Source organism: Lactuca sativa, chromosome 5 (assembly GCF_002870075.4).
Source record: "Lactuca sativa cultivar Salinas chromosome 5, Lsat_Salinas_v11, whole genome shotgun sequence".
Lineage (NCBI taxonomy): Eukaryota > Viridiplantae > Streptophyta > Magnoliopsida > Asterales > Asteraceae > Lactuca > Lactuca sativa.
Window position 1 is genome coordinate 133,602,874 of NC_056627.2, and position 14,502 is coordinate 133,617,375.

Consider the following 14,502-nt stretch of genomic DNA (forward strand, 5'->3'; position numbering starts at 1 on the left):
TTAATAACATGCAGTCATAAAAAGAGTCATGTCATGAATAAAAATATATATTATCAGCGGGATTCAAATGAATATTTTAGTAACTTAGTTATAATGGGTTATCTTCAGAAAAGTCCCAATATTTTTGAAATTTTTTTAATAAAGTTCTAAATTTTATTTTTTGAACAAAAAAATCCTGATTTTTTCACGTTTTGAATAGAAAAGCCCAAGAAACCGGCTAATTTATTCACTTTAGTCCTTTTGACCTGTTTTTCAAAAATAATGAGATTTTTTTTTTCTTTCAGATTTAGTCAAAAAATTTATATAATGTATAAACATATTTTTACATATCTATATCTATTTTTACGTATTTGTGTATTTTCTAAGTTTTTATATGTATATATTTACATATTTTTTTTATGTATTTTAACTATATAAACGATTTTTTTTGTACTTATTTATATGTAATTTTAACCATTTTACATATTTTTTTTATATATTTTTATGTGTTATTTTTTATGTATTATGTATTTATACGTATTTTTTTTATGTATTTTTGTATTTTTGAAAGATTTTTATATTAATGTTTATGTATTTTAAATGTATAAACGTATTTTTATGTATTTATATCTATTTTTAAGTATTTTACATATTTTTTATGTATTACGTATTTATGTATTTTTTAAGTTTTTTATATAGATGTTTTTGTATATTTATGTATTTTAAATGTATAAACATATTGTTTTACGTATTTGTATGTATTTTTTAAAAGTATTTTACATATTTTTTGTGTGTTTTTCCATATAAATACATAATACATAAAAAACATAAATACGCAAAATTCCATATAAATACGTAATACATAAAAAATATGTAAAATACTTAAAAATAGATAAAAATATATTTATACATTTAAAATACATAAACATCTATATCAAAAGCTTAAAAAAATACATAAATACATAAAAATACATAAAAATACATAATACATAAAAAATAACACATAAAAATATGTAAAATGGTTAAAATTACATATAAATAAGTAAAAAAAATATGTTTATACATTTAAAATACATAAAAATACGTAAATATATACATATAAAAACTTAGAAAATACACAAATACGTAAAATAGATATACATATGTAAAAAATATGTTTATATATTATATAAAAATTTTGACAAAATCTGCAAAAAAAAGTCCCATTATTTTTGAAAAATTAACAATTTAGTCCCATGAACTGCTGAACAGGTCAAAAATGATTAAAGTGAATAAATTAGCCAGTTTCTTGGGCTTTTTTTATTCAAAAAGTGAAAAAGCCAGGATTTTTTGTTCAAAAATAAAATTTAAGACTTTATTAAAAATTTTCCAAATATATTAGGAGTTTTCCGGAGATATCCCTAGTTATAATCTAAATTAAAGATATTGTTTTTATTTTTTAAATATATTAAATATGTTTAAATCAAATATTTGGGTATATATGTGAATTTGTAGGCTTATAAGGACATACATGTTATTTAAAGTTTTATAACGATATACACATAATTATGAAAGTTTTTAACCACATAGACAAGATTCTTCCAATTTTTTAAAAGATAAGTTGAAATTTAATCATCACAAATATAAAATTATCTATGGAGTTCGTTATTCAAAATATATAAATAGGATATATGTTCAAAAGTATATAAATAGGATATATGTAAGCCATATTGAAAACTAGTTAAACCTTGAAACATAAATTTATGTTGACAAATTACAATATAACAAAACAATCATTTTCCCAAAACGGTATGTTGGTAAATAGTTGAAGGACCATTTCTGTAGTTTTCTATTTTTGAAAAGGCGGCCTATTGTTTTAGAAGTGGGTGACTTGACAATTTTAGCTGCTGTCAAATCCATGCATACTCTATAAATAGCAACAATGACTTAACTGGTGTCTATCCATCAATCTACTTACATACAGAAAAGCCTACACAATTCCTTCTTGTTCCTTTTCAATCGCATTACACCATGGCTCAGGTCCATTATCTATTTCTTCTTTTATATAGTCCAAATCACCAATTATCTCTTATTATTTGTACATATCATTTAAGTTAATTGATCAAAATATAATACTTACCAACTTTTGTTGATTTTGGCTTGTTGGACGTTGGTATCATACTTTTGAAGACTTAAGAAAGATTATAATTTCGTATTGAATTGGTTGATATTTAGTAACAGTTTGGTGACTTGGTATAAACTTATTTTTTCAGAGAAACTAACACTTAAATTTGTGTTTGGTTGCATACACAGAGGGTTTTCACTTTCGGTAAAGGAAGGAGTGAAGGCAACAAGGGCATGAAATCCTTGGTAAGCAATTAAAAGGTTTTATGTCAAATTGATATGTGCCTTTGAATCTTACTCATTCATATAAGTTCATTTGACAAAATTAATTGATATCTTTTATAGCAAGTTACGTAAAAACCATCTTATTTTGGATAATTTCAAGGTTTAATTGCCTCTACTTAATATTTTTTCCAATTAAACCATAAAAGTTTTAAAAACTTTGACAAGGTGATCATTTTTGATTGTGATATGACATGTCAAAATGGTTAATTGTTAAATTTCTTTGATATATATATATATATATATATATATATATATATATATATATATATATATATATATATATATATATATATAATACAAAGGTCAAAATGCTTAACTTGGACAAGTGTCCGAAACATTTATGGTTGGATTGAAAAAAAAAAAAATTGTTAGTGGTTAAACCACAAAATTGCTCAAAATAGAATGATGTTTTTGTACATTGTCCATCATAAAATGATTCAAACCACCATCAATGTTCCATAACGGTGATCATTTGGGATTTAAACACTTCAAAATGAAGTTTCACCGGTTTCGAATCCCATGGCTTTCCATTAAAAGATGATTCATAAGTTTTTTGGTTGAGATATACAACTAAAAAACCGTTAAAATAAAATGATATTTTTGTCTATTTTGAACTTAGAACATCCTAAAAATGCCCCATAGCATAGCACAGTTGGTCTGAGTATGGTATCTTTGAATAAACAAACCATGGTTCGAGTTTTAGCAACCACAATGTAGGAGTTCACTTCCAATGTGGATCGGGCTCCTTGGGGTTGCTCGACTCTTATATCAACCACCTAGCAGACCACTGTGTACCTCATTACTTTTGGCCAGTGTGAGCCATTCAGAGGTTGCTGGAAAAATAACTTTTTACAGGAACATCCCAAAAATGGGTGTGATCTCATTGATTAAACATTTGGATTGATTGCAGTTGGGAGGAAAGGGAGCAAATCTTGCGGAGATGGCAAGCATAGGTCTATCAGTCCCTCCGGGGCTCACTATTTCAACTGAAGCATGTAATGAATATCAACAAAATGGGAAAAAACTGCCTCCTGGTTTATGGGATGAAATATTGGAAGGATTGCAATATGTCCAGAATGAAATGGGCGCGTCTTTGGGTGACCCCTCCAAGCCTCTCCTCCTTTCAGTCCGCTCTGGTGCTGCGGTACATATATATTTTTTTTGCAATCCTTTCATAACATATTGCATATATCCTTTATGTACGTATTTATGTATTAAGTAAAAATGAAACACTCCTATATATCTTACCGAATTAGGTCATGTCTTTATTAAGTCCATTAATTCAAAAATAAATCGTGCACCAAGGCATTTTTTAGCAACTAAAGTTGTTAAAAAGGTTCAAGGAAAGCAGCACTTTGCAAGTTCAAACACCTCTTATGTTTATAGTGTTTTGCGTATTTCTTTACATTGTGTTGGTTAATATTCAGATATCGATGCCCGGTATGATGGACACTGTATTGAACCTTGGACTTAATGATGAGGTCGTGGCTGGGTTAGCTGGGAAAAGTGGAGCACGGTTTGCATATGATTCATATAGAAGGTTTTTAGACATGTTTGGCAATGTTGTAAGTATTTCTTTCATTTCTTGATCGATTACTAACTTGATTATTATTATTATTTTTTTAACTTTGTTTATATTGGTTTTCAAGGTAATGGGTATCCCACACTCTTTATTTGATGAAAGACTAGAACAACTGAAAGCTGAAAAAGGGGTTGAGCTTGACACCGATCTCACTGCTGCTGATCTTAAAGATCTTGTTGAGCAATACAAGAATGTTTATGTTGAATCGAAGGGTGAAAAGTTTCCCGAAGGTATAAAATCCCCTTGTCATGAGAATAGAGAATTATTTGGTTTTCAGTGGTATAATTGCAAAAATGTTCAACGGTTTGAGTCTTATGCCAACCACCTAGCAGGATACTGTGTACCTGATTTAGATCCCACATCACCCTATTGGGATGGTGTAGGCCTGGGTTGTTAGGAAAATAACACTTTTACAAAAACATTTTGAATTCCGAATCATCTTAGATTTGTAATAACTCCAAACACATTTGGTTTGGTAGCAATATGCATATATTTGTATCTTGGTTTAAAAAAGCGCCGCCTAGGCGCACTTAATGTGCTAGGCGCCCAAGCGATGACTGAAAGCGCTTCAAGTAATGAGATCCGATGTGATTCCCTTAAGCGGTCGCCTTTTCCGCTTTTTCCCGCTTTTTACTGCATTGCGCTTCAGCGCTTAATAGCGCTTAGGGTAAATAATAGAAAATGGGCTTTTAATTAAGTTAGACGGGCCAATAGGTTTATATAAATAAAGGAAAGGGATGGAAATGTAGAATCAATATTGACAGAGGCGGTAAAAACGATTACACAAACAGAGCAAATCGTATCATCGCTCCAACTCATCTTCTCCAAGTAATCGGAAATCAACTATGCTAATGTTTTCTACTTCCATTCCATTATACTAATCTACAACCTACATATTCTATTCTCTTCTCAAGTCTGAAACTCTAAACTTTGATAGTCTGAAGTATGAAATTTGGTCATTATTTTTATACATTTTCTGTTAAGTTGTTTGCTATTAACTTGTGTTACTTTACTGTTAAGTCATACACATAATTCATAAGTTATTTGTTATCATGCATGATAGTTTAGACGATTTCTAGTTATAACTTATCAATACTTGGGATTTAATATGATACTACTATGATATTATGAGATTTCTAGGTATTTATAAGTATTTCCATATATTTTATATTTTTTTCAATTTGGGGCGCATCGTGTTCTCTAGGCAAGCGCTTTTGCTTAGCGCTTACCGCATCGGTCCCTAGAGGCTTAAGCGCTTTAGGGCGCTTTACGCTTTTTAAAACCAAGATTTGTATAGTGTGCTGGCTCTTCTGGAGAGCAAATCAAGAACAGCACATATTTAACATGGTATCAGAGCCACAGTCTAGCACCTCTAGGCACTAAACACACGTCTATACAATCTCCATTAAAGAGAATTTAGGAATTCACATCTTACTCTATATATGTTGAGAGTGTATCCTTTAGGGCTCTTTTGGAAAGAAAATCTAGGACTCCACATATCTAACATGGTTTCTGTTCTTCTGTAGATCCGAAGAAACAACTAGAGTTGGCAGTGAACGCGGTTTTCGATTCATGGGACAGTCCAAGGGCCAACAAGTACAGGAGTATTAACCAGATAACTGGACTTAAAGGGACAGCAGTTAACATTCAATGCATGGTGTTTGGGAACATGGGGAACACTTCAGGAACTGGAGTTCTCTTCACCAGAAACCCAAGCACAGGCGAGAAGAAGCTATATGGGGAGTTCTTAATCAATGCACAGGTAAAAACCGATTTTTTTTCCATTTATAGAAAGTGCCGAAAGTTGTCCCAGAGAATTCATAAGTAAGCTCTTAGGTTTATAGGCTAAATACAAAACATAGGAATGTACTTTCAATTATTTGTTTATTGTAGCATAATAGTCTCATCTCAACATTGTATTTTCATTTTTTATTCGTATTGAAGCATTTTACTATGAAAAATCTACCCGGTTATAACATTGTACTTTCAAAAAAGTACCCAGTTATAGCAATGAAAAATATGTCACATTTGGATGAAAAATACATCACGTTCGGATGACATTGCTATAATTGCAAAAGATAGCAATATAGTTTCAATCGTTTGTTTATTATAGCATCACACTGTTATTTTTTTTCTATTACAACATTGTATTTTCACTTTTTCTATTATCCAAACATTTTTATTTAAAAAAAATACCTAATTATAGCATAGCTTGTTCTAATTTTTCTCTTATTGGGAATTATGTTTTGAAGAAGCTACCATATAATAGCAATAAAAACTATGTTCCATTGTGTAGGTTTTTCAAAATACAATGTTGTAACAAGACAAAATAAATATAAGATGCCCTAATAAAGAAATATATCAAAGTATGTTGCTATTTTTTGCATTTAACCCTAGAAAATTCAATACCCAATCACCTACTTTTAGATGTGAGGTGGTCTAGGGATCGTGTTTACCTTTAATCAGACTGCTGAAAGTTAACCGATTATGCGATTCTAAACAGGGAGAAGACGTAGTTGCTGGAATCAGAACGCCACAGGATTTGAACACCATGAAGGATTGCATGCCGGAAGCGTACACAGAGCTTGTGGAGAACTGTGACATCTTAGAGCGACATTACAAAGATATGATGGTAATAATGATCAAAATCTCTTATATATTTGACGTTTATGTTTTGAATTTGCGAAAAATTACAAGAATTGTGGTGCTATGAACACAGGATATTGAATTCACAGTTCAAGAAAACAGACTTTGGATGTTGCAATGTCGATCAGGGAAACGTACTGGTAAAGGCGCAGTGAGAATTGCAGTAGAAATGGTGAAGGAAGAGTTAATTGATACTCGAACAGCAATTATGAGGGTCGAGCCTCAACATCTAGACCAACTTCTTCATCCACAGGTATCGTATTATAATTTGTGCTAAAAAAGTAAAAAACTCAGACGCATTTTTATACCATGTTTCACAGTTTATATAAGTGCTTTTGATATAAAAGTCCTTTTAAGTTTATGAGGTTTTGTTTTGTTGGTTAATGTCCAAAATTTGCCAAGTTTTTTTCATTTTTGTCCTTTCTATAAATCTTTTATGTTTTTACCCTAATTATGTTTTTCAAATTTGCAAAAAAACAAGTTTACAAATCTTATATGTTTTTATCCTAATTATGTTTTCCAAGTTTGACATGAAAGTCCTTAATTTTGTTAAATTTTGTTGGTTTTGTCCCTGGACACCTACTATATACGTAGCAAGGGCAAAAATGAAAAAAAAACCTTGCAAATTTTGGACATTAACGAACAAAAAATCGCTACAGGGACAAAACCAACAAAACCTGACAAACTTAAGGACTTTTATGTCAAAAGCCCTTTATATAAAGGGTATGTTTCTAAAGAGTAACCAAGTTTCATATTTGTTTCATTTAGGAATTTTTGTAGGAGATATCCGATTATAAAATTTTGTTTTTTTTTTCGACATAAATAATTTTTTAATGATATGGATGAAACATTTTCATTAAATGATAACCAAGTTCCACAGTTGTTCTACAATTCAACTTTCAATTTTGTTCCATTATTATGATTTTTGCTATCAGATTTTGTCCCTTTTCATTGACATGACTCAACTTTTTGCTGATGTAAATGAAACAATTTCATTAAATGGTAATCAGGTTTCGGTGTTTTTTTTTTTTTTTTTTTTTTTTTTTTGCATTGTTATGATACTGAAACTTACATAAATATAATTAAAATGTTAACTTTTATTAATAAAAATGAAGATGAAAAATAGTTCTGAAAACTTAGAAAATGAAATTGTAATTTTCTAGTTGGTTACTATTTAATGAAATTGCTTCAATAAGGTTGCCACTTCATATGTCCACATCACTAAAAACAAAAATAATAGAAAATTTCATATCATCACTAAAAACAAAAATAATAGAAAATTTCATATCAGTGGAATAAGCAGGGCAAAAGGTTTTACAACAATGAAACAAAATTGAAAGTCTAGTGGTTAAACTTGGATTCTATTTTATTAACATTGTCTCTTTCTATAACTAGTAGCAATTTGTTCAATTTATGTTATGTTTATGTGCGTGTCTATGTATCACTAATTATGAATCTCCTGTTTAGTTTGAGAATGCATCTGGTTACAAAGACCAAGTGGTGGCAACAGGTTTGCCAGCATCCCCTGGAGCAGCCGTGGGGCAGGTTGTATTTAGTGCTGAAGATGCTGAAACATGGCATGCACAAGGAAAGAATGCCATCTTGGTATACATGAATGATCATATATGCTCATTGATTACTTTCTTTTGCAAAATCAGAGTGGATAATTATTAATTTAGGAATTTGAATTTTTATGAATTAAGGTAAGGACAGAAACAAGCCCAGAAGATGTTGGTGGTATGCACGCAGCGGCCGGTATATTGACAGCAAGAGGAGGAATGACATCACATGCGGCGGTGGTAGCTCGTGGATGGGGGAAATGTTGTGTTTCTGGTTGTGCTGATATTCGTGTCAATGATGATATGAAGGTTAATCTCTATGAAATATTACCAACACTTTGAGTGGTTAATATTATTAGTGATTAGGGTTTAGCCATTAGGATCTTCTATATATTCCTAAATCCTAAGTGCTTGGACCTAAACCCTAATCACTGATAAATATATTACTCACATAAGATTTGATGCTATCACAAACAATTTTTGTACATTATTTTAGACCCCATTTGTCATGCCGGACATGACATGGTAACGTTTTGCATTTGGTGTGCATTGGATTGGAACAAGGAAGGAATGGGACAAAAATTTCAATTTTTGTTCCACCCAAAATGGTGGGACTGGGACTGGGACTAACTTGTAATCGCTCGTTTCTGCAAAAGATGTAAATGTCCTCCTTATCCTCATGAGACGTGTCATGTGTAGAAGACGCAACATTAGGCTATTTTTACTAGGCTACCTTTCTAGGACTATTTTTGTTGATGAGGATGAGGTGGGCATTCAAGTCTTTTTCACAAACAAAAGATGGAGAGCGAGACTATGTCCCACCTTTTTTTGGTAGGACAAAAAATTAAAATTTTTGTTTGATGAGTCAAAATGCCTACCAAACACAATACAAGGTTGTCTTCTCCTGCAAAAAAACAAGGTCTTATGAAGTTATTTTCATATAGGTTCTTTTGATTGGAGACAAGGTGATAAAAGAAGGTGAATGGATTTCACTTAATGGTTCCACGGGTGAAGTTATAATGGGTAAACAGCCACTGGCTCCACCGGCTATGAGCAGTGATCTAGAAACATTCATGGCATGGGCAGATCAAGTAAGACGGCTCAAGGTATCAACTATAACTAAAACTCTTGTAGATCATAAGAATCTTTGAATGGGTTATTTGATGGGCATAAAGTCTTTCAACTTATCATCCATCTTTTTTGGGTAATATAATAGGTCATGGCAAATGCAGACACACCTAATGATGCCTTAACCGCAAGGAATAATGGTGCTCAAGGAATCGGACTTTGTAGGACTGAACATATGGTAATCTTTTCTCTTTCTTATTGTTAAGATCCCATAATCTATATTTATGTTTATTGTCTCTTTAAGACATGTAAAGTCCTTGATTTTCTCTCCAAAAGAACCCTTAAAGAGAAAGAGAGCGAGACTATAACATATTTAGAGGTAGATTAGAGTATTTCTAAATGTTGGCTCTGATACCATGTTAGATATGTTGAGTCCTTGATTTGTTTCTCTAAACTGCCCTTAATGAGAGAGATATATAAAAGTGATGAGACCATGTCTAGCAGATGTAGGACTCCAACTGCTTTTTGCTTAAGTTTTATGGAAATTTTGCTAGATAATAATCATCGACATATATTATTTTCAGTTCTTTGCATCCGATGAGAGGATAAAAGCTGTAAGGAAGATGATTATGGCTGTCACTGTTGAGCAAAGAAAAACAGCACTAGACCTGTTACTGCCTTACCAAAGATCCGACTTTGAGGGAATTTTCCGAGCAATGGATGGTGGATTTATGATCTTTTAGTATTCTAATAATCATTTCATATATAGTTCATTTTAAAAGCCCTTGGTTTATACTTGGATTACATCAAAATATTTCAGGACTTCCAGTGACAATCCGCCTTTTGGACCCTCCACTCCATGAATTTTTACCCGAAGGTGATCTTCAACAAATTGTGAGTGAACTCACTGAGGATACTGGCATGACAGAGGATCAAATTTATTCAAGGATCGAGAATTTATCTGAAGTGAACCCAATGCTTGGTTTCAGAGGCTGCAGGTGTGCTTTCTATTCATCACATTACTTTAATCCCAACCCAATTCCCATTTTTTTTTGCTTCATTAGCGACCTAACCCAGCCCAAGATGTCATTAAAAAATCTATAAAAAGCTATTTCACAGTCTAAATAGATATAAAAAATACCATACATTAAAACAAACAACGAGTTCAATAACAAAAATAAAATTTTGCCACGATACAAGTATTAAATTACGATTTTTTAAAAGCAAACTAAAAGGAAAATATAAATATATGGATTCGTTAGGAATCCATAGTCGTTGGCTGGACATACCGGCTGGGAAATTACCAATTTTGGTATCACATATGAAATTATATGAAAGTATAATTCTCTATTTATAGATAAAAGAATTACCAATTTTGGTGTAATATGTTTTTCTTTTCTAAATAATATAAAGTTTAATTTAAAACAAAGTAACTTTCAATATAAATTATAACTAACGAATGAGAATACGACACTTGTAATGTGAAAAAGGGTACGTAAAATATTGGTTGGCCACCAAACCATTCACAACATGTCATTTCTCTTTTCTTTGTTTTAATATTTATCTATCTTTTCTCACATGTGCATGTTTGTGAAAGATTAACATTAAGCATAGTCTTATGCAAGCCCGCGTACATGAGTTACATCTCACATGTTGCTATTGTGGGAGGGCACTCAGTAGTTGCTCGAAAAATAACATTTTTGTTGAAATTTATGCTTGTTTACATGTATAATATTTGGTTGTACTATTTCAGGCTTGGAATTTCATATCCGGAGCTAACCGAGATGCAAGTGCGTGCAATCTTTCAAGCTGGGGTGACTATGAGCAACCAAGGCGTCACAGTTCTCCCAGAGATCATGGTTCCATTAGTTGGAACCCCTGAGGCATGATAATCTTCACAACTCATCAATCAATCATATAACCACACATGCGATGATTAGCTTTTTACTTGGTGTTTTGTATGCCAGGAACTCAGACATCAAATCAGTGTCATTCGTGGCGTAGCAAGCAAGGTTTTTTCTGAAATGGGATTGTCATTGAAGTATAAAGTTGGCACCATGATCGAGATCCCTCGAGCTGCTCTAATTGCAGATGAGGTATGATTAGTATATAAGATCAATCATACTTTTTAAGGTGTATGCAAAAATAAACCAAAACCAAACCAAAATCCGGAAACAAAAAGAAAATTTTAATTGAAAAACTACCGTTTTGAAATGCCTAGGGTTTGGTTCTTTGTTGTAAGACCCAAAATAACACCGAACCAAATTGAATTGTAAAACCTAAAATGATGTCATTTTGTGTATAAGTATATTTGATTACGGGTTAAATAGATAAAATAGCTACATACTTCCACATATTCGTCTAATACAACATCCTACTATCGTTTCTTTCTATTATAACACTGTATATTTACATTTTTTTTCTTAATAATGCAATTTGTTTCATAAAATATACACACTTATAGCATTGTAGTTTCAATTCTTTTACTTACTGCAACGGTTGTTTGGTTATTAATTATTAGGGGACATTGCTTTAATTTGGTATATTTTTCAAAGTACAATGTTGTAATAGGCAAAACCAACTTTGTTTTAGCGTGTTGGTTTTAGACAAAAACCAAGCTAAACCAAATTGGGCTCAACCTTATCTTATACTTTGAACATGCAGATTGCCAAGGAAGCTGAGTTTTTCTCTTTTGGAACCAACGATCTCACCCAAATGACATTCGGCTACAGTAGAGATGATGTTGGCAAGTTTCTCCCAGTTTATCTATCCAAGGGCATTCTACAAAATGATCCCTTTGAGGTTAGCAACATGAATCTTAGTATATTAAGGCTACATTTGTTACACGAGATTGGAATTTAGTGGTACGGGTTGGACAAACTTTATAAGGCTATTCCCAGTGATGAGGATGAGGAGGGAGTTTGTGTCTTTGGCATTGAAGATAGATCCACAGCGAGTCCCTATCCCATTTTTGTGGGTGGACCAAAAAGTTGCACATTTTTTTTATCTTATTGATATCGGTCTCAATTGCAGTCCACTTCATGTCAAACACAGTACAACTTGTTTTCATATGTCATGTCATATGTAACTACTCGGTCTTAAACATAGATTAGGACCAATTTGTTGGATAAATATTATTCACGCAATGCTCATATGTGTTATTCATAGGTTCTTGATCAAAAGGGGGTGGGTCAGTTGATCAAGATGGCCACCGATAAGGGCCGTGCAGCGAATCCTAACTTAAAGGTAAGTATAGGTTCCTAAGTAACAAATTATATATATATATATATATATATATATATATATATATATATATATATATATATATATATATATATACACACACACACACGCACACATACACACACTCTAATACCAATGTGTGGTGTTATCAGTTATGATGGAAATTAGCTTTACTAACAATGGATACACAGGTTGGCATATGTGGAGAGCATGGTGGAGAGCCTTCTTCTGTTGCATTTTTCGATGGGGTTGGACTAGATTATGTCTCTTGCTCTCCATTCAGGTTTGTCTGTGTATGTGTGTGTGTGCTTGTGCGTGTGTGTTTGTCACCACATACTTACCCTAGCAATACAAAAGTGAGAATGCATAAGTAAGGTCTAAGGTTAAAAATTGAATATCATGCACCTTTCTTGGATTAGAGACAATTTGATCTATCTTCTCTTGTTGACTATGGGTCCAGTTGGTGGGGATACCCGTAGCTATATGATTTTGAAAAAAGGTTATCTTCCACCAATTCAACCCCTAAGTGTCTCACAATTTTCATCCAAAGAGAATCATATGAAATGGAAATAAGGTACAAAACTGTCCATTAGGTGGTTGGCTCAATCCACATGGAAAATGCTATGGTTACGGAGACATGAACACTATTTTTGCTAATTAAGATGTCACTCGAGAACCAATAATGTAATGTTATCATTGGTTGTTACTGAAAAAGGTTTTGTTCTTTATGTGTTGTCGTGGCAGGGTCCCTATCGCAAGGCTGGCAGCTGCACAAGTCGTTGTTAATTAAGCTTCAGAATGAGGGAAAATAGTTTGTGTATTCCCCATTTCCCGTTGTTGTATATAAATAAGTAATCATGGTTCCATCATTCTTGTAATGGCAAACACAAAATAATTGATTATATCATGTTTGGCATACATGGGTATAATTATCAAACGACCATCTATCCAATCCAAATGGTTAACATGTAGATAGAAAGTTAACTGCAACGGGCCAGCCCAACAAATACACGTTGAAGGATTAATGTGTATGATAAGTCATTGCAAAGTATCAAGCTCGATAATTGCAAAGTATCAAGCTCCTTAATTCCTTTACTGTGTCTATACACATAAATGAGGTGATCATGTGGTAATTGCAATTGTGATGTGAAAAAACGTCTATGTTATGCATTATTTATTTATTATTTTTTTTGCAAGTTAAGTGAAATAAAAAGTACATGTCTTATAATAGAGACAATCAAATTAATGTGATTAATGTGGTTCAAAATAAATGATCTTATTTTAACATATTAAATTGATTTTAGGAATGTTGAAGTTGGTACCATAATCATAACGTTTGTGAAATACTTATTTTAAATATCAATTAAATTTTGAACTAGTTTATATTAAATATTTAAAATAAAACACCCCTCATTTGATTTAATTAGTTAAAATCTTTTCAAAAGTTTTAATTAATTTTAAAATATCATTTGCGGAAATAAGGTCTCATTGTCTTAGAATTACAAGTTTACTAAATCAATCGTATAAATTAAGAGGGCGAAACAATCATTTACATCATACATAAATTCAAACAACTAAACAACTAAGAGCCTTCTAATATCCAATGCATCTTCTAAGAATTCATTTTATACTATCACATAATACATGTCAAAATATATGTTAGGTATTAGGAATTCATAGTGAATAATACAAGGAATCCCTACCTTTGGAGTCAAAAGAATTTGCACAATACTTTGACTAATGAGATATCCCCAAAATTATTTGAAAACATTTCTTTAATATGAAAATAATTCCCAATCAAACTTGTAACTCTTTAGTCTTAAAATCATAAGTCTTTAAGTCTTTACTTATACACATAATTAAATAGTCTTTACCCATTGAAACCTCATAAATCTTTGTCCATTGATAAACTAAAAGTCATTTCGATATAAATCATTATCCATCATTTAATCAAAATCAAAATTTCATTATTGTAGTCATAATCAAATGTCATCATTAAAGTCATAATCAAATACCATTATTAAAGTCATATAATCA

General features: G+C 31.7%; 1 protein-coding gene across 3 annotated transcripts in view; it reads left to right on the forward strand.

Moving 5' to 3' along the window:
- Nucleotides 1-13,417, forward strand: part of LOC111915569 (pyruvate, phosphate dikinase, chloroplastic) — a 36,863-nt gene extending 23,446 nt beyond the window's left edge. For 2 of the 3 annotated variants that reach the window (XM_052764300.1, XM_023911218.3), the window contains exons 3-21: nt 2,272-2,328; nt 3,278-3,511; nt 3,795-3,932; nt 4,017-4,179; nt 5,476-5,711; nt 6,453-6,581; nt 6,669-6,848; nt 8,063-8,200; nt 8,299-8,463; nt 9,099-9,260; nt 9,371-9,460; nt 9,807-9,945; nt 10,043-10,220; nt 10,976-11,105; nt 11,190-11,318; nt 11,887-12,024; nt 12,391-12,468; nt 12,657-12,748; nt 13,210-13,417. In XM_052764300.1, coding sequence (XP_052620260.1) covers nt 2,272-2,328; nt 3,278-3,511; nt 3,795-3,932; nt 4,017-4,179; nt 5,476-5,711; nt 6,453-6,581; nt 6,669-6,848; nt 8,063-8,200; nt 8,299-8,463; nt 9,099-9,260; nt 9,371-9,460; nt 9,807-9,945; nt 10,043-10,220; nt 10,976-11,105; nt 11,190-11,318; nt 11,887-12,024; nt 12,391-12,468; nt 12,657-12,748; nt 13,210-13,255 — 2,622 coding nt within the window. In that variant the 3' untranslated portion in view covers nt 13,256-13,417. Of the gene's footprint in view, nt 1-1,877; nt 1,999-2,271; nt 2,329-3,277; nt 3,512-3,794; nt 3,933-4,016; nt 4,180-5,475; nt 5,712-6,452; nt 6,582-6,668; nt 6,849-8,062; nt 8,201-8,298; nt 8,464-9,098; nt 9,261-9,370; nt 9,461-9,806; nt 9,946-10,042; nt 10,221-10,975; nt 11,106-11,189; nt 11,319-11,886; nt 12,025-12,390; nt 12,469-12,656; nt 12,749-13,209 lie in introns of those variants that run through there. The other variant, XM_023911220.3, reaches the window with a different exon arrangement.
- Nucleotides 13,418-14,502: the final 1,085 nt, after the last annotated feature.